The following is an 18,551-nucleotide window of genomic DNA, read 5'->3' as shown; positions in this document are numbered from 1 at the left end:
AAGTTGGGGCAAACAACACAGACACTGGACAGAGGAAGATTGGGAAAAGTGTTACGGACCGATGAATCAAAGTTTGAGTTTTTCAGATTACAAAGAAAAACATTTGCGAGACGCAGCCCTAATGAAAAGATGCTGGAGGAGGGCTTTGATGCCATCTGTCAAGCATGGTGGAGGCAATGTGATGGTCTGGGGGTGCTTTGGTTTTCGATAAATTGGGAGATTTGTACAGGGTAAATGGGATCTTGAAGAAGGAAGACTATCACTCTATTTTGCAACGCCATGCCATTGTGGACAATGCTTGATTGGAGCCAATTTCCTCCTACAACAAGACAATGACACAGAGCACAGCTCCAAACTATGCAAGAACTGTTTAGGGATGAAGCAGTCAGCTGGTATTCTGTCTATAATGCAGTGGCCAGCACAGTCACTGGATTGACCTTATGGTACGTAAGAATTGCCCATCAAGCCAATCCAACTTGTGGAAGGTGCTGCAGGAAGCATGGGGTGAAATTTCTTCAGATTATCTCAACAAATTAACAACTAGAAACCAAATATCTGCGAAGCTGTAATTGCTGCAAATCGAAGATTCTTTGACGGAAGCAAAGTATGAAGGACACAATTATTATTTAAATTATAAATCATTATTTCTAATCTTGGTAATGACTATATTTCCTATAAATTTTGCTTTATTTCTTTTTCAAACTAATTTCATGTAGATCTACATGGAAAACAAGGACATTTCTAAGTGACCCCAAACTTTTGAATTGTAGTGAATTAATTAGGCCCATAGATATTTATATTATTCAAACAAATGCCAGTATAAGGTAAATGCTTTTATACACCACCTTTATACTGCGACAGACGGTATAAAAGCTGAACTTTCAAGGCATTTTGACAAAATGCTATTGGAACGATTTCTGTAATATAGCAACTTTAGGAAGTTAGGTATTTTGAATGAACTACCCCTTTAATATCAGTAGGATAGACATGAAAGTATATGCATTATGCAAAATCTGACTGAGACCGCTTTTGACATTCAGTAGTACCACCTCCCCCAGGTGACCCATGAGTGTCCACAAAGGTAGACAGTTCAGACAGCTGCCTCAAAGGAAGTTATTCACCTCTAGGGCCTGTAGGAGGCGCGGCTTTGCTTGAATGTAAACAGACTGACGCCAGCGCTTTGCAGTGGTGGAGAAGAAGGCATACGTCATATTCACAATGGCGGAGGCAGGGTGAGAAGGAGAGTGTGTCAGTGAAGCCGCGCAGTAACCAACTACATTGCCTGCGAAAGACGCTCACGGTACCCCAAAAATGGCCCTGAACGCCAAAGTGGACAGAAAAACAGATATAGAATGTCTGAAGACCAACGACCACAAATCGGAAAGCGGCGATGGCAAGAAAAATTCGTTGTCAGCCGCCATCTCGGCCACATCCAACCAAAATGGCGATCAGACTGGAAGTGAAGACGGTGTAATGCCCGAACAAGAAGCCTCTGAGCGGCGGAGGAGCGGGCAGATGGACGCGAGAAGCTCCAATAATTCACCGTTACCCAGCCAGAGACCGGCTGAAGAATTGCCGCGGAGAAATTTCCAGATACCCAGGAAGATCAAGGAACGGAAAGGTTGTGCCCTTTCTCTACTAACGCATTTTCGACCGAAGCTGCGCTGTGTTTCATAATTCAAGTGCTGCATGTTGCAAACCCGCGTTCCCTTCCGGCTGAATTTAGATAGACATGGAATGAATTGATCCATCTGCAGAGGGTAGTTAGTTAATTGTGCGCACACCTCATTATTGCCTCCTTTGGTAGAGGTAGAATTGGCTCCCGTACTCTGTCAGCATTGCAGGTAAGTTTCGGCCCAGGCCAGATGAGGAAAGCACGTGAAGAGATGCTGCCCATCAAGTCTCCGTATTCCTTGGGTCTACATGGAGTGAAATTAGTTTGGATGATGGTATTCAGCTGTGGACCCATTGTGAAGGCTTTTTGGTGGATTATTACCATAGTAAAGTCCACTTGGTTGCACACACACCACACCCATCTATTGTAGGCTTGTTAACGTTACCAGGACCCTTTATTGAAGTCAGCTGTCATCCCATATTCTTTTTAATACAGATTATGGAAGACAAGTCCAGAATCTAGTTTTATTTCCCCGTTTTTACTCAAAACAATCAGCTCCATGGTCTTTCAGGCTTGTAGCCAGACTGGGAGATGCTTACAATAATTGGTTTGCTATTAGCTAGCTAGTTAACTCTTCAAAGGTTGCTGTGTCTTTCTGTTTTTTACATCAGCATCTTGGTTGACTAAGGCCTGGATTCAGCTTAAGGCTTAAAGTTCCTTAGTCTGCTGTTGGATATATTGCATCATAATGTTGTACAAAATACGTGGTTACTTTCTGAAGTAACATGAGATGTAGACTGAATTGCTATTTGTGGTGGTCCAGGTAGTGGCAATTCCATCTTGCAACTATAACCATGGCAACCATTTGGAGAAGTGCAGCTTTTGTTAATGACTGTCTTGTGTAATCGGGAATGGGCCTAGGGAGTCATTCTTAATGTTTTTAAAAACAAAAAAGCATACATATCCTGTCTATCACGCTGTCCTCCTGCTATGACCACAGTTTTCATTGGCAGTTCCTCAACAGTAATATAACATTTGTAGATGGAGTGAATTGACCCTGACTCTAAATTTGAAATGCTATTTACTGTGTTTTCTGTTGCATTATTTGCCCAATGTTTTTTTCCAAACGGGCAGTTGATTTAACATATTGTAAGGAATGGAGTCCTTCCTTATGCTGTTGCCCCAACTCAGCAAGTTGCTTAACATGTGCCTCCAAGCACTACTCATACACCACCGATCAGCTATACCCCCCCCACCCCCCCCCCCACAAACCCTCACGTGCCCAATTCCGGATTGACCCCAGTGTAAACGCACAGATGTAAAACTACAATATGGAAAACGCATGTAACAATGTACATCGTCATGCCGACCTTGGGCCAAAGCTTTATTTCTTTGGAATTGGACAATGCTGTTCCTGCATCAGCATAAAGGAACTGCTGTCATAGTTTTGCAAAGCACGTATTTTCCCAAGTCTTCCCCCATCTTAAGTGCTTTGCTAATCATGTTTAACTGTCATTTTAGTCTGACCAGACACCCACAAAGCAGCCTAGTGCCTGTCTGGAATTAACAGCGCTTTCAAATATACAATGTCATTCACATCCTTAGTACTAATCCTCTGTTTCTGTTCTCCCTGTGCCCTCTGCTTCCCTGCTCCTCTGTCTGCAGGCCTGTACAACTTTCTGCCCCCAGATTCACGGGAGTTTGAGAACCTTGTGAAGATCCTGTCGTCTTTCTATCTGGACGCGTCGTCCAGGGGGACCTTTTCTTACTGCAAGGCACGGCTCATTAACAATGAGCTGTTGGAAAAAGAGGTAGCTACTCAACCCGCCCCATCGAGCTGTGGTTTGAATTCCTATTGGAACAAGTCCTAATGTTAAAACGCATTACTCGTCGTCGCGGATCCCCGGATTGGCCTAAAACACTAATTTACAGTTTGTGTGACCAGCTTCAAATGCTTGCTGGCATTGGACCGCTCATGAAACAACTACCCAGTTTCCACTGTTCTGCTCACATTGTCTGTCTTCTGTGTGACAGTTTATTGAGAAGAGGAGGGAGCTGAAGCAGGAGGGCCGCACAGAACCAGAGCTTGTGGAGTCATACTGCTTCCTGTTCCCAGAGAAGTCCAAGGTGAGCCTGAAGGGTTGGGATTATGCATTAGGCCTAAAAGCTGAGCTTTACTGCCGGGCTCCCGGTTCTCGTTTGCTACTACAGTGTCTTGTACCTAACACGTTTTGGGATTAAACTCTTTTTCAGCTCCCATGGATTTGCGAGAAAGGTCTGTCCGTGGGACACTCGAGGATCACCACACTAGGAAATCCAGCAATGGGTGAGTTTGTGCTTTACTGAATGTGTTTTCAAATGTCACATTGTGATGTTGTCTTGTTTTAGTCACTGGTCTATGAAGAACAATAATACAAATGCAACATGTAAACTGTTCCCATGTTTCTTTAGCTCTGATAGATCCCAGAGATTTCCTTGTTCAAATATCTGTATTCCTTGTCATGTGAAATCCATTGGTTAGTTCATTTCTCAATGGATCTGTTTCCTTATATATAACTGTTACCTTTATGAAGTTGTTGCATGCATTTATTTTTATTTAGTATAGATGTTGAAAAGTTTTAAAGTCTGTCAGTTAGTTAGAAAGTGATTGGCTTTTTAAATTACTTGTTAAATTCACTTCCTGTTAGGACTAAAACACTGTTGACCTCAGCACTATAAGGGCTGGGGTGTATTCATTGTCGATTCTCCCAAAAGCTTTTGCCATAGTGAGTAGTATTTCTCCTGGGCAAATTCATGTAATGCGCTGTTGTTTTGTATGTCTGTATTTTTAATGGAACATTTAGCAGCAGACTGTTTTGCACCAGAACTGACTGGATGAATGCACCCCAGCTTTCCCCACTGACAGACAGCTTAGCATGTCTGCCAGATACAGTTACACCAAGATACCCAATACGTGATATACCAACAGCTGAGCACAGTGGAGAGATTTTTCACTAAACATAAAGTATGCCGCCTGAGGCCTCAGAAAAGAGTTGTCCATGCAGTATTTGATTTGTCAAAAGGTGGTGTTGCCCTCAAATTGTTTTTGTTTCGTTTGTTGGCCAGACATCCTTTTTTTGCCATTTCAGGTGTTTATTTGTCCAAATTCTCGGATTTGCTGCAAATGAACCCATTTGAACCGGGTACCTGTGGGGACATTGTCATATTTAAAGTCATGAGGGTAAGCGCGTGTATCACAGTCGTTACACACAACATGAAACAATTCATTTAATAAATGCATGAAAATATTTGGTTACTGTGCAACATAGTGGCATTGGCATCAAGCGCATCCAGCTACCAATCTGTATACTGCATCATCTGTGTGCTTTTTGCGCTTCAGGGCCGGCTGAAGAACATCTTCGACAACATGCCGAAGAGTGTCCTGGACCCCACGCCCAAGTATGACTGTCACGTTTCGAAGAACGCCATGCGGGTCACCTCGCTGCTCTCCTACCGGGCGTTCGAGCTTACGCAGCAGTACTTCTATGAGTTTGCGTTCGATGAGATCAAGTCACGGCCGCGCCACGTGTGTCCATACGCTGTGGTCTCCTTCCAGTACAAAGGCAAGGAGTGCGCCTCCACGCCCATGGTCGCTCACCGGTTTAACAGTGCCAGCTGTGACGGCGGCAACCGAGGTACTCCTCCTTAACCCTTTCCACCTTTGTTTCACTTTCACGCCATTAGGACAGAAAAATTCCATCACTGTAGGAATTGGTTATTATTATGATATTTTTTTTATTGTGTGTTTTTGGCCAGCTTGAGTTTGTTTGACTGGTGACTGGGGTCCATGTTTTTTTTTATTGTAATTGAGTAGGGTTTTGAATGTAATTTAACTATTTTGATTTGCCTCTTAGGGAGGAGTAGCTACGTAGTGTGGAGTGGCCCGCTGGTAAACAAGGGACAAGAGGTTTGCCAGATCTCGCTGCGCTCGTCTACACGGCACTTCCTCCCTTTCAAATTGTGAGTACCCCTTTTACTACTCGTGCATGTGACGTTTTATCTCTGGAACTTAAACATGGATACCAATTGTCATTTTTTGTTGTATGCAATTTCAAGCCGTGCTGTGGAAATGGATAATTGCCCCCTTTCAAGATATACCTTTATATATTTCCCTATATTTTAATCCTTTTTTTTTTTTTTCTTCAATTAAAACCCTAATATTAAAAAGAAATGAACCCTGATTGAACAAACATGTTTTGTATTCTTATTTGTTTAATGAACAAAGTTGTCCAACACGCAATACCCCCAATGAAAATCTGCTGGGCCCCCTTACATTCAATAACTGGTTGGGCACCATGACCACTAAATGCTTCCTTAAGTTGTTGATCAGTCTCTCAGATAGTTGTGAAGGACATTTGGCATTTTATAATTCTAAAGGAGAATCTCAGGCAATTTGCCTGTGAGCTGAATCCGTAGCACAGCTGGGTTATGCCGAAAGACAATCATCCAAAACGCACCAGCCAGTCTGTATCAGCATGGCTCAGAAGCAATACATTCTGGCGGCAAGATCCAAGATGCTGTTGAACTGGCCGTGGAGAGATTTAAACCTAATTGCGATGTTGTCATGACCTGAAATGATCAGTTCACGCTGGAAAACATACAAATATTGCTGAGTTACAGAAAATTGTGCATGGAAATGTGGGCCTTTTAATTAAATCAAATGAAGTTTGTATACAAGCTCACTCCGCTTCATAGATGTGTGGTGGTGTTTAGACATCTGAAATGCATTCACTGACAAAAATAGAAAATCGTAAAGGAACATCATTTTTCAACTGTTTGTGTGTGTGTGTGTGTGGAATCTGCAGAGCGGAGAAGTTGGAGTTGACCATGGCCATGCAGCTGGACCAGGTCAAGAGGAAGATCCCGTCTGTTCTGTTCTCTTGGGACACCTACAGCGGAACACGAGAAGGTCTGCAGCGCTCCCCCAGAGTCTGGCAAATGTCTCATCCATTTGAATTTCACTCATTTAAATGACACTGGCCATGCAATAGGTGCTGTGGAATATGACACACCCTGTTGAGTCGAAACACCGATCTGATTGGCTGTGTTTCAGCGGGCTCATCTGTTGTATTGCAGCTAGGGCTGTCACAATTATTACGTAATTGCCTGATCGCGATTATTTCAGCCAGATTATTTTATAGACAATCTTTCTGCACAATATTTTGATTCCAAAATCATTTTTCAATGGGAAACAACTCAAATATATAACAACATGGGTAAAAACATTTGTACCTATTTCCTACGGTCTGCACACATTTCTTTTTTCCCCTGGCATAAAGTTGCTTTTATTCACAAACATTGGGTCTATATATGGAAAAACACACGTTTTGTAATGTCTTGCCTATGGATTGGTCCACAGACCAGGTTCCTCTCGATGGCCCAAGGTTTTGGGGGGAACAGGCATACTATAGAATGACCTGTCTTTCAGTACTGAAACTGACTATGCTGAACCGCTTGCTCCGTAACCGTGTAGGTCTTTGTCTTTTTGCTTTGGACTCAACAGTTCTGCCCCACCTGTCTTTGTGTTTCAGTGTTTAGATGCGGGTTGTACTGCAGCCTGTTTGAGGTAGTGGATGGGAAGGCCAGGACCAGTACCGGCACACTCTCCGGGCTCATCCACAAACTGGAGAGGGAGAGGATGGTGAGTCGTGACAACCGACAATGTACAAATGCTTATTTTGGGGTTTAGCGTTGTAAAGGGATTATACAATACGTTCCTGTCTTTTTTAATTTGGTCCCCTGTGACGTTTTGAAATGTAGAGCAACTAAACATTTCCCTAAAAGCGGGTTGTCATTAGTTTCCTTTTTTTAATTTTTTTTGGGCTTATGCAAATCCTGGAATTCCCGAATGCCGTAACGTTATGTCAAAAGATTTATGTTTGAAGTCATTCACAGCTGCGGTGAGAATGCAAATTGTTTGTTTGGACGAAGTTAATGTCTGTTTCCTTTTTCTTTCCGCCTGCGTAGGTGCTGGTGAAGCCTCTAGTCGACAAAGGCTTTCTGTTTCTCCTGTCGTCTTCTCAGATGGTCACTCCCAATGGTACGCTCCGTCTTCTGTCATTTGGTCTGCCGGTGGTGTTGCAGGTGAACCCTGACCCTGTGTGTTTGTGTCTGTGTGTTGTAGACCGCCGGGGGCGCTTTGAGAAGGGCCTGCAGGCGCTGTTTGTTTTTCAGGAATCCAGGGGAGTCGCCAAGTACAGTATGTATCCTGGAGTCTTTCTGTTTCCTCTTGAGTGATGTCATTCTAATATGAGTCTTGTGTGTGACTTCATGACCTCTGAATCGCCGCCTCCGTTTAAGAGTGTTCTTGTTGTTTGCCGCCCCCCAGCGACGAGACCGTCAGAGCAGGAGCTCCTGTCTGCCGAGCCCCAGCCCCCCCTCCTGGTGTCTGTGGAGCCCTTCATCCCCGCCCTGCACTACGCCCTGCTCAAGCTGCGCTCCAACCCGGACAACAAGCACCTCAGCACTGGCGTGGAGCGCCAGGCCCACGACTACCTGACCAGGAAAGACAGCGGCCGGCCCTTCCTCGTGCCGGAGTACCAGCAGAACATGGACGAGCGAGGGAACACGCACCCGGCGCCGCGGCCCAAACCCAACATGGACGGCCTGCTGCGCTCCTACCTGCTCGGGCCGTCCTCGGCCTACGTCCTTCCCATGGTCAAAGCCAGGGACATGATGGAGCGCATCAACCAGCCGCCGGCCGCCCCGGCCCCACCCGCCACCGACTACAGCCCCGTGTCGGACTGGGGGGGCTCGGGTGGGTCGGACAGACAAGAGAGGGCGGAGAGGCCCGAGAAGCCGCCGGAAAGAGCCGAGAGCAGTAGCAGCACTAGCAGGAGGAGAGGTGGGCCGTCCCAGACCCATTCTAACGGGGCCTCGTCTCAGAGGTCCAGGCAGTCCCAGAGCGAGTACGACAAGGAGAAGATGACCCAGCTGCTGACGCTGATCCAACTGCACAAGAAGGCCCTGGTGAAGGATCCGGGAGGGAAGGAAAGGCCGGAGGGCGCCGACGACGGAGGCTGGGAGGGCCCCCACGGCCTGAAGAGGAAACTGGAGGAGGACCAATCGGGAGCCATGCACAAATACCTAAGGAGCGCCCACTTCAGCAACGGAGAGCCCAGCAGAGGTGAGGCGGCGCCGGGTGTTTGCGTGGGTAGGTGTGAAACGGGGCGTTCGGGAGAACGAGCGAGTCTGTGTCAGGCGGAAGATGGGTGCTGTTGTTGGGAACTGGGGTAAAACGGGAAAGGGCAAGTACAGGAGGGAGTGGGGACTGAGCTATTATTTTCAGGTTTCAGTCTGGAAATCTGGAAATATTTACCACAAGGTCCTGTTCCACAAGCTTTTCTTCATCCCCTCTGTGTATGAATAGCCAATTTATTAAATTAAATTTCTCTTGTAGGCATTAAATTGGAGAGAAAAATATAAACCACATGCATGGTCAGACAATGTTCATATTGCTAGTCAGTCAACGCTCTGGTACTAAATAAAAACAGGGTACTGTTCATCTAGAACTGACAAACAGCACCGGTGTAAACTAATTTCCTAAATGGCCGAGAATCTGCTTTTTTATTTTATTTCAATGAACCTCTAGACAGCCAGGTGAGGGGAGTCCCCTACTAATCAGTGGCCTCTGTCACTCAAGGGGAAATGAGATGCAAAGCCCTGCAGATAAGCCAATCCTCGCTGTGGGTTTGATGCATGCAGTTAGCCAAACCAACAAGACCCCACTGCGCCCTGACCGTAGAAGCCTGCTGGGTGGCAAGGTGGAACTGTATGACCCAGGAATAGGACACCTAACTCAGTCAAGTAGTGGTCAACCATGTCCGTGCTCAATAGAAGAGGGGGTGGTTGTGCTGTGGAGTCTGGTTAGATCAGGGGCCGGAGCCTGCTTGTCTTCTGTTCTGCCTCATCATTTATGTCATCCACCTGGTGTCCCAGGTTTTAAATGTCCCTGATACGTGTGTGGGACTGGCTGGGCCAGAGTTGAATACCATGTTTTAACATGTGTAACGTTAGATGCTGCTTATCGGAGCTGTATCCGTTTTATGAAACCTATTGTTTGACCCGGCTAAGCTACATCCATGCTAACCTCACCGTCTGTCTCTCCAGAAGCCCCTGGAGAGGACGTTGAGCCTGGGAATGCCCACCTGGCGGCGGTGATTGAGAGCATGGGCATCTGCGACACAGACCTGAGAGACCGGAGCGACACCTCCCAGCCCGCACCCAGCAACGAGACCCAGCGCCTGCTAAAAATCTTGCTGGCCACTCTCAACAAGGCCATGGCCCAGGGAGCAGTCCCTACCGCCCAGCCCGAGCACGTGGAGCTGTCCGCCAGCTCGGCCGGCCTGGAGAAGCCCCTGGCTGGACCTGCGTACCCAGGGCGAGTGGAGCAAGCCAGAGAGGATTTCCTGGAGGTGAGACGCTGTGTGTGTGTGTGTCTCTGTCTATTCCAGGTTTACTCTTACAGTGAGGACTGAAAGGTTAGGTTATTGAGATTAGAAGGGTGAGAAAATTCGTTATGCAAAGATTTTGGTACATCTGGGGGATGAGACTGACGCATCACCTCTTCGTTCAGTTTAGAATTTGCCTTTTCACCTTGCGAAAGTGCTAATCCTTTCTGTGACAGGAGCCACATACCGCTTAACCCATCATTCAACGTTACCCATCCTATTATCTTCTAGCGAGTGTGTAGTCCGGTAACAATAATGACGATACACCAGGTTTCTCAAAAACTGATAAGGTTCACCACAAACGCGACATACATAAACAGATTTCAATGGGGTTTTATTTAGAGATTTTGCTGCCATCTTCACTTGGCTAGCTACTGTTGTACTGAGGGCATTATTCTCGTGAGCACCTGTATAATCCCCTCCAATGCAATGCATTTAATTGGGTTAACGTGTTTTGAGGCATTAGCCCAAGCAATTAATTTAGTTGTGTTAACTTGTTTTCAGACATTACTGACATAAATGTTTATCCCCACCCCTTTGCAACAAAAATGTTACAGGTATTCCCTAGGCCTAGTGACATTCTGTGCCTGGTTTAAGAGGCTATGGTTTGGGGATAAAAAAAAAAAGAAGGGAATTTGCTGGTCCTTACTTGGATAGTAACGTGTGTGAGTTTGTTTGTGTTGGGGGGCGGTACTGGCCTCAGATCGTTTGTGATCAGCTTAATGTTTAATCTTTGCAATAATGACATATAATTATGACATTTCTTAGCCCCTTTCTTCATTTGTATCGATTGTTTTTCCATCCTCTGGCTTTTGTTGAACTGAGTATGGTGACTGGCCATGTTTCTGTGTTTATCTGTTTAGGAGCAGACGGTGGTCAGTCTGCCCAGTCCCTTCAGTCCCGGCTCTCCGGGGCCACAACCTCACACTACCGACAACCCGCCCCTCGCCCCAGCTCCGCCCCTCGCCCCAGCTCCGCCCCTCGCCCCAGCTCCGCCCCTCGCCCCAGCTCCGCCCCTCGCCCCTGCTCCGCCCCTCGGTCCTGCACCGACCCTCGCCCCAGCTCCGCCCCTCGCCTCTGTTCTACCCCCCCCAGTGGACAAATCGATCCCCTTCCTTGACGCCACTGATTGCCTCCTGGAGCAGAGGGGAGTTCCGGAGGGGGGCAACGGAGGTCCAAGTGGTACCTCCCTGGAGCCGGAAAGGGTTTCTAGGGAGGCTTCTTTGGAGAGGGAGCGGGTGGCCTCCCTGGAACTGGACAGAGTTCTTAGAGGAGCTTCTCAGGACAGCAAGGGGGAAGTCGGCAGCTCCTCCATGGATAAGGAGAATAGGGTGGAGAGGCCAGCCAAACCACCCGTCTCTTTGGACACCATCCTCAGCCAGGAGCTCCACTCCCTTTCCAGCTCCATCCAGGGCCTCATGGAGACTGAGAAGATCCAGTACGCCCCCCAGCTGCCCCCGCGGCTGCCCCTTCGCCAAGACTGGCAGCCCAACAGCTCCTTCTCCTACTTTGTGGCGCCCTATGTCGTATCGGTCCCGGTCCAAAGCCACGTCAATGCCCTCTCCGAGAAGATCGGCCGGCTGCTGCCCAAAGCGGGCGACTCGGCAAAGTCGCCCTCGGAGCTTTCCTCCCCCACACCGGGGGCGCCTCCTCCGCACTCCCTCCCTCCCATGGCTGCCCTCCCTCCCGTGCTCACCCTCCCTCCCCCTCCTAATCAGACCCACGTCTCCCCTACCCCTCCTGCTGCCCCCATCGCTGCGCTTTGCCTTCCGAGCGCCCCAGCCCCTGTCCCCTCCACAGTCTCCGCCGTCAAGCCCGTTCCTAAAACCCACGAGCTGCTCCCCCCGGCACAGAATGCCTGTGTTTCCCAGAGCCACAAACAGGACGCGTTCAAACAGCCCCACAAAACCCCAACTGGAGCGCCAAAGCTGTCTGGCGACAGGAAGTCGGAAGTGTCTGCCTCAGAGACTGGCGACGTCTACTCCCCCTCACAGGTCACCACGGCCTCCCCGGAATCGGCCTCCGCCCGGCCTAAGCCAGCTCCCCTCTCAGCCCAGCCAATCCTGAGCCAGGCCTCGGCCGCCGGGCTCCTGTTGGGCCAGCTGAAGCCCGAGGTGTTCAGCAGCCTGGTGGAGATCTTCAAGGACGTGCAGAAGAACACAGTGAAGTTCTACATCCATGCGGCCGATCAGGAGGAGAGTGAAATCTGCGTGGAGATCAAGGTACTGTTGACAGCCTCATAGGTCCTCCTGTTGTAACGGTGATGTGAGCAATACCTATATCTGAGCCGGTGTTATTAAAGCGGTCTGCGCCAGGGCGCGCCATGCACCGTGGCATATACTGTTCTTGGAGGGGTTTGGTGGTTCTTCCTTTTGAAACAGTGGGGTTACCCAATAAATTCTTTAAAAACGCTTTAATGGTGTTCTTATAAGAACCCCCTCTTGATGGTTTCTGAACAAACCATTTGAAGATCCTTTTGGATTGATATTCAAGGGGTTTCTTCAAATGGTTCTTTGAGTAACAAGTAACATGTAAATACTTTTCACAGTACCTTTTGACATTGGATTCCAAAAACTTTTTTTCTTTTCTTTTTGTGGACATAATATCCTCTTGTCGGTTGACAGACGACGTTAAAATAACATTGAAAGTAACATTGAAGCTTTGAAATGGAGTCGTGTGTCTTTTCTCCAAAACGTTAACACGCGGCGGTGTGAATACACACCCCAGTAACTGCTGTCAAGGGCCCGTCAACCCATATACTTGACTGTATTCACTATTCTGCACTAACCCTGTTAGTCACATGCAATACTAACAACTGTTATCATTCAAACTATTTGGCTAAGTAAGCAAAATCTGGTTTTTAGTTCAACCCTTTATGTAGTTTTTGCAGTGACTGGTTGCCATTTCTGCTGGTTCATACTTGGTTGCCATTTAGGCTGGCTAATGTCCTTGTCACTTGCTTCCTTTAATAGGCAACTTTAGCTAACTCGTTGAAAATGACGGGGACTAGCTGCGTTTCTGTGAATTTGACCCATTGTCATTTATTGGGATGTATGTAATGGTAATAATCACGTTGATGCATGATTTTGCCTGGCTCGTCTTCAAACTGCAACAAACTATATGCTAGGCTAGTAACCAGAGGGAATAATGTACGAGTAGACAGTGTTTTGTCGTTGACCAGGGGGCAGTCCTGTTTTATGTGCCCTGCCCCCCGCGTGTGGTGCGTTTGTTTACGTTGAAACGGGAAAGGCAACGCTGACATTTGTTTTGTTAGCCCTGTTTATAGTATCTCCTAGTGAATATGGTCTTCTCTAGAGCGGTTTACATTGACATCAAAGCCTGTGCTAGCCTAGCATGGCACGTATGGTCAAATCCCCACCATGACACATTTCCGCCGCTGTTTCTGCCATCCACGCCGCCCGGCCCAAAAACGTGCCACTAACGTTCCCCTCTCATGAGCTCTGTGTGCACCTCCTTGGTTTCGGGTTCATGTTGCGGCTCTCTGTTTTTAAGCTTCTCTTTTTGTCTCGGCTCTGCGGCAGGAGTACTTGAAGAGCTTGGGGAACACTGAGTGTAACCCCCAGACGTTCCTGGAGAACAACAGCAGTCTGGATAAGCTGCTCATCATCATTCAGAACGAGGACATCTCCGCCCACGTCAACAAGGTAACAACGCCTCCACCGCCTGGCAGAATGTGTAATCACTGTGGAGCCAGGCTCAATATCTGCCCAGAGAAATCCCCCCCCCCCCCATTGAAATTATGGATCTGTAATTGGACCAGCAGAGTTGATATGAATGCAACCAAAATCACAGCTGCAGCCCAAAGATAAACAAAGCACCATTTATTGAATATGCCATCGGACCCGGAAGACAAGATCCTGCCACTTGTCTAGCCTCTCTTATGCAAAAGTTACATTTTATGTTAAAGATGTCCTGGGGTGATATTTGAACTTTTCTTGTTGAGTTGAAATAAAGTGCATCCAAAGCCAAAAGGGGAGAACTACAAAATTAGAGGAAGTCACCCGAAAAACACACGCACGCCTACTTTTTAAGTGTTTCGTAGGAATGTAAAGCTGTATGCGTGTCTTCTGAACCATCCCTCCCGCCAGATCCCAGCCCTGGTGTCGTTGAAGAAACTGTCGACCGTGAGCTTTGCTGGAGTGGACAGTCTGGACGATGTGAAGAACCACACGTACAATGAGCTGTTTGTCTCCGGCGGATTCATCGTTTCCGACGAGTTTGTCCTCAATCCGGACTTCATAACGCTGGGTACGTGGCAGGGCTGGGCGATTGGGACGACCATGTCAAAAACAATGTTGGGTTCATTTCAACTCGAATGTTGGTGGAATTACATTTTTTACCAAACTAGAACTAAAGGTTACTGGCAAGGAACACCTGATTTTTCTACTTTTGATGTAAGAAGACCGAGGGTTGTATTGACAATGACACTAAGATGAGTTGCTTGTTGCACTTGCTGGCATTTTCCAAATTAAAGCTCTTAAGCCTACTAAATGGGTCTATTTGTTTTTAAGAGGTACATTCATGTATTTCTGTCCCTTTTTAAGATTTTAATTTAAATATATAATCCGTTGTCAAGACACTTGTCGATTTGTTGCAGCCGCGTGCAGCATAATCTCTTAACACTCGTGGGCCAGTTTCATCACTGAGACAGTCATTGTCATTTCATTCTGTTTAGTGAAACTACAGAGCAGGTGTTTTTTTTCCACTCCCTTTTGGAAATGGAAAAGGCCCAGCTGTTAACGCCAGGTGACTGATGTGTTGTGTTGCTGTCCCCCTGTGCAGAGCGTTTGCAGGCGTTTCTGCGGTTCCTAGAGGAGCAGAGCTCTCCGGAGAACCCCTGGCAGTGGAAGATCCACTGCAAATCCCAGAAGAAGCTCAAAGAGCTGGGCAGGTAAGTAATAACCTCTGCCACTGTCCGAGCTGTTCAGGAACACCCTCCGTTCCTCTGCCAACTACTTCCGTTAATCGTTTGTTTGTGAATTTTGCAGCAATGTTCGTTGAAGAAGAATAAAAAGGCCATTTACATATTGCTTTGGGGGGGCTTTTCACACTTTTAGGATTATAGTTGGATATTTTTTGGGCTTGTGTGCATGTCCTGCTTAACATATTTTTCTTCTCAAATCAAAGCAGCATTCTTAAAAAAAAAAGTTCAGCCTGTAAAATGTATCTTTTGGGTTCCTTTTTCTGTGACTGTTGGTGTAACAATTGCTGGCGAGATAGCAAGCAAATATATAATTTTAGTGACTGATAAAGCAATAATCAAAAGAACATTAAGTGTACAAGAAGTATTTCAGTTTTGAAATACAAATTATGTAAATGCATGTTTTTGCTGAACATGGCATAGCTGGTCTTTCCTCAGCCTTGAAGGCCTGTGATTAACATACCAAGTCCCTTCGTGTTCTCTACTCCGTGTTCTCTACTCCGTGTTCTCTACTCCGTGTTCTCTACTCCGTGTTCTCTACTCCGTGTTCTCTACTCCGTGTTCTCTACTCCGTGTTCTCTACTGAAAACAACTAATGGGAAATAAACAGTCACAAACATTTGACATATCATGATATTCATTACTCTTGTGTTCAGACTGTTTAAGTCACACCCAGCCCCTCCTCTTTTTTCCTCTCATAGGATGAACAGTGATGCCATGGCTCTGCTGAACCTGCTGACAGCCTATCAGAAGAAGCACCTGGTGGATTTCCTGCCCTACCACGAGTGTGATGCCCAATCGCGTCAGGCCCCGGATCTGGACTGCCTGGTCAAGCTCCAGGCTAACCACACCCAGCACCGGCATATTATCTTCCTCACAGGTACTCCCTCTTCATCTTCTGTATTTTGTTTTGTAAACCACAATCTGTTCTTACTCAGTAAACCACTGATCTTTGTTTTGATTGGCCCTCCAGAGAGGCGTTTTGAGATGTTCCTGCAGTACTCCAGGAACGGCATAGTGATCGCCAACATTGATGAAATCATGACCAGTTTCCACAGCCTAATAGGGGCCAGCGACCAGAACGAGCTGCCCACACCACCCTCTACCGGTAGGTATTGGGAACAACAGCTCCTTAACAGCAAAATATTAGTGGCCCCTGGGCTGAAAGCTGAATATTTTACATGTATCTATAACCTTCACCCCCACCACCCCATTCTCTTTTTCTTACTGTCTCTCTACCTGCCTCTCTCTGCCTGCCTGCCTGCCTCTGTCTGTCTGCCTGCCTGCCTGCCTCTGTCTGTCTGTCTGCCTGCCTGCCTGCCTGCCTCTGTCTGTCTGTCTGCCTGCCTGCCTGCCTCTGTCTGCCTGCCTGCCTGCCTCTGTCTGCCTGCCTCTGTCTGTCTGCCTGCCTGCCTCTGTCTGTCTGCCTGCCTGCCTCTGTCTGTCTGCCTGCCTGCCTCTGTCTGTCTGTCTGCCTGCCTGCCTCTGTCTGCCTGCCTGCCTGCCTCTGTCTGCCTGCCTGCCTGCCTCTGTCTGTCTGCCTGCCTGCCTGCCTCTGTCTGTCTGCCTGCCTGCCTCTGTCTGTCTGCCTGCCTGCCTCTGTCTGTCTGCCTGCCTGCCTGCCTCTGTCTGCCTGCCTGCCTGCCTCTGTCTGTCTGCCTGCCTCTGTCTGTCTGCCTGCCTGCCTCTGTCTGTCTGCCTGCCTGCCTGCCTCTGCCTGCCTGCCTCTGCCTGCCTGCCTCTGCCTGTCTGCCTCTGTCTGTCTGCCTGCCTCTGTCTGTCTGTCTGTCTGCCTCTGTCTGTCTGTCTGCCTGCCTCTGTCTGTCTGTCTGCCTGCCTCTGCCTGCCTGCCTGTCTCTCTCTGCCTGCCTGCCTGTCTCTCTCTGTCTGCCTGCCTGCCTCTGTCTGTCTGTCTGCCTGCCTCTGCCTGCCTGCCTCTGTCTGTCTGTCTGTCTGCCTCTGTCTGTCTGTCTGCCTGCCTCTGTCTGTCTGTCTGCCTGCCTCTGCCTGCCTGCCTGTCTCTCTCTGCCTGCCTGCCTGTCTCTCTCTGTCTGTCTGCCTGCCTCTGTCTGTCTGTCTGCCTGCCTCTGCCTGCCTGCCTGTCTCTCTCTGTCTGTCCGCCTGCCTGCCTGCCTGTCTCTCTCTGTCTGTCCGCCTGCCTGTCTCTCTCTGTCTGCCCGCCTGCCTGTCTCTCTCTGTCTGCCCGCCTGCCTGTCTCTCTCTGTCTGCCCGCCTGCCTGTCTCTCTCTGTCTGCCCGCCTGCCTGTCTCTCTCTGTCTGCCCGCCTGCCTGTCTCTCTCTGTCTGTCCGCCTGCCTGTCTCTCTCTGTCTGCCCGCCTGCCTGTCTCTCTCTGTCTGCCCGCCTGCCTGTCTCTCTCTGTCTGCCCGCCTGCCTGTCTCTCTCTGTCTGCCCGCCTGCCTGTCTCTCTCTGTCTGCCCGCCTGCCTGTCTCTCTCTGTCTGCCCGCCTGCCTGTCTCTCTCTGTCTGCCCGCCTGCCTGTCTCTCTCTGTCTGCCCGCCTGCCTGTCTCTCTCTGTCTGCCCGCCTGCCTGTCTCTCTCTGTCTGCCCGCCTGCCTGTCTCTCTCTGTCTGCCCGCCTGCCTGTCTCTCTCTCTCTCTGTCTCTGTCTCTGTCTCTCTCTCTCTCTCTCTCTCTCTCTCTGTCTCTCAGTAGTGCATGATGAATGTGTAGAAGAGGAAGACATGTCGCTGGACTCTGAAGATGACGACATAGTTAATCAGGTTATCACGGAGCCCCCTGCCCCAAGCCAGGAGGCTCCATCAGGACCGGGCACAGGAGACCCTTCCCAGCACCCCCCCCCTCCCCGACTCCGATGAGTTCCGCCCCCCTCTCCCCGACCAGCTCAATCCCCCGGGGCCCCACAGCCCCTCCTCCCTGTCCTTCAGCTCCACCCCCAACCTGTCAGACTTTGCCGCCCTCAAATCGGCCATCTCCCAGTTCAAAGCCTCCAACCAAGTGGGGCGGCCTGGCTCGGCCGACACCTCGCCGGGAGGGTTCACTGTCAACCCTCACCAGAGCTTCCTGTGCCCTTCCGCCCAGTGGGCGCCGTACGCTTCCTCCAGCTACACGGCGTCTCCGGCCTACCCTGCCTCTCCCTGCAGCGCCACCCAGGAACAGGACTACAGGCACCCGGGCGCAGCGCACCCTGCGACCCCGGGTTCTAATCTGAGCACGGCAACCCTAGGCAGCCAGGCACCCCTCACCTTACCGGACATCCCCCAGCCCCCCCCGCCCCCTCCCCATCTCATGTTGGCCGGGTCTATGCCCCAGATGTTTAGCCTGCCGGGCTCGGGCTCCTTCTCCGGGCCGCCTGGTGTTGGAGCCTCTTTCTCCGGGTGCCCAGGCGCTCCGACTGCCGAGGCCTCTGCTTCTCTTTCCTCTGCACTTACGTACTCTGACCCGACCTCTGTGCCCGCCGGGTCCCTGGACTCGGGTTATCCCCCGAACGACTTGGCCCCGCCGGGCTACCCTGCGGCGCTCAACG

General features: G+C 49.1%; 1 protein-coding gene across 3 annotated transcripts; it reads left to right on the top strand.

The window, feature by feature from the left end:
- The first annotated feature begins 1,172 nt into the window (after positions 1 to 1,172).
- On the top strand, positions 1,173 to 17,899 carry tasorb (transcription activation suppressor b). 3 transcript variants are annotated; one of them, XM_034295981.1, is made up of 20 exons: positions 1,173 to 1,621; positions 3,281 to 3,426; positions 3,650 to 3,742; positions 3,869 to 3,941; positions 4,744 to 4,835; positions 4,995 to 5,289; positions 5,509 to 5,614; positions 6,460 to 6,563; positions 7,186 to 7,295; positions 7,622 to 7,694; positions 7,779 to 7,853; positions 7,983 to 8,807; positions 9,764 to 10,068; positions 10,968 to 12,326; positions 13,647 to 13,769; positions 14,214 to 14,373; positions 14,908 to 15,016; positions 15,748 to 15,926; positions 16,020 to 16,154; positions 17,720 to 17,899. In XM_034295981.1, the coding sequence occupies exons 1-20, from the start codon at positions 1,312 to 1,314 to the stop codon at positions 17,881 to 17,883; spliced, it is 4,836 nt and encodes a 1,611-aa protein (XP_034151872.1). In that variant the 5' UTR covers positions 1,173 to 1,311; the 3' UTR covers positions 17,884 to 17,899. The 3 variants fall into 3 exon arrangements, with proteins under 3 accessions (XP_034151872.1, XP_019907098.3, XP_034151873.1); XM_020051539.3 differs by having other exon boundaries at positions 17,717 to 17,899; XM_034295982.1 differs by having other exon boundaries at positions 1,174 to 1,621; positions 7,983 to 8,780; positions 17,717 to 17,899.
- The last annotated feature ends 652 nt before the right edge of the window (positions 17,900 to 18,551 follow it).

Source organism: Esox lucius, chromosome 12 (genome assembly GCF_011004845.1).
Source record: "Esox lucius isolate fEsoLuc1 chromosome 12, fEsoLuc1.pri, whole genome shotgun sequence".
NCBI classification, from domain to species: domain Eukaryota; kingdom Metazoa; phylum Chordata; class Actinopteri; order Esociformes; family Esocidae; genus Esox; species Esox lucius.
This window is presented reverse-complemented; position numbering and strand designations above follow the sequence as displayed.

Excerpts from the sequence above, each read along its gene's own strand:
- tasorb (XM_020051539.3), top strand. The coding sequence starts at position 1,312 with ATGGCCCTGAACGCCAAAGTGGACAGAAAAACAGATATAGAATGTCTG. Across the intron at positions 7,854-7,982 it reads CAGGGGAGTCGCCAAGTACA|CGACGAGACCGTCAGAGCAG; the intron begins GTATGTATCCTG and ends GCCGCCCCCCAG. Across the intron at positions 8,808-9,763 it reads GGCGCCGGGTGTTTGCGTGG|AAGCCCCTGGAGAGGACGTT; the intron begins GTAGGTGTGAAA and ends CTGTCTCTCCAG.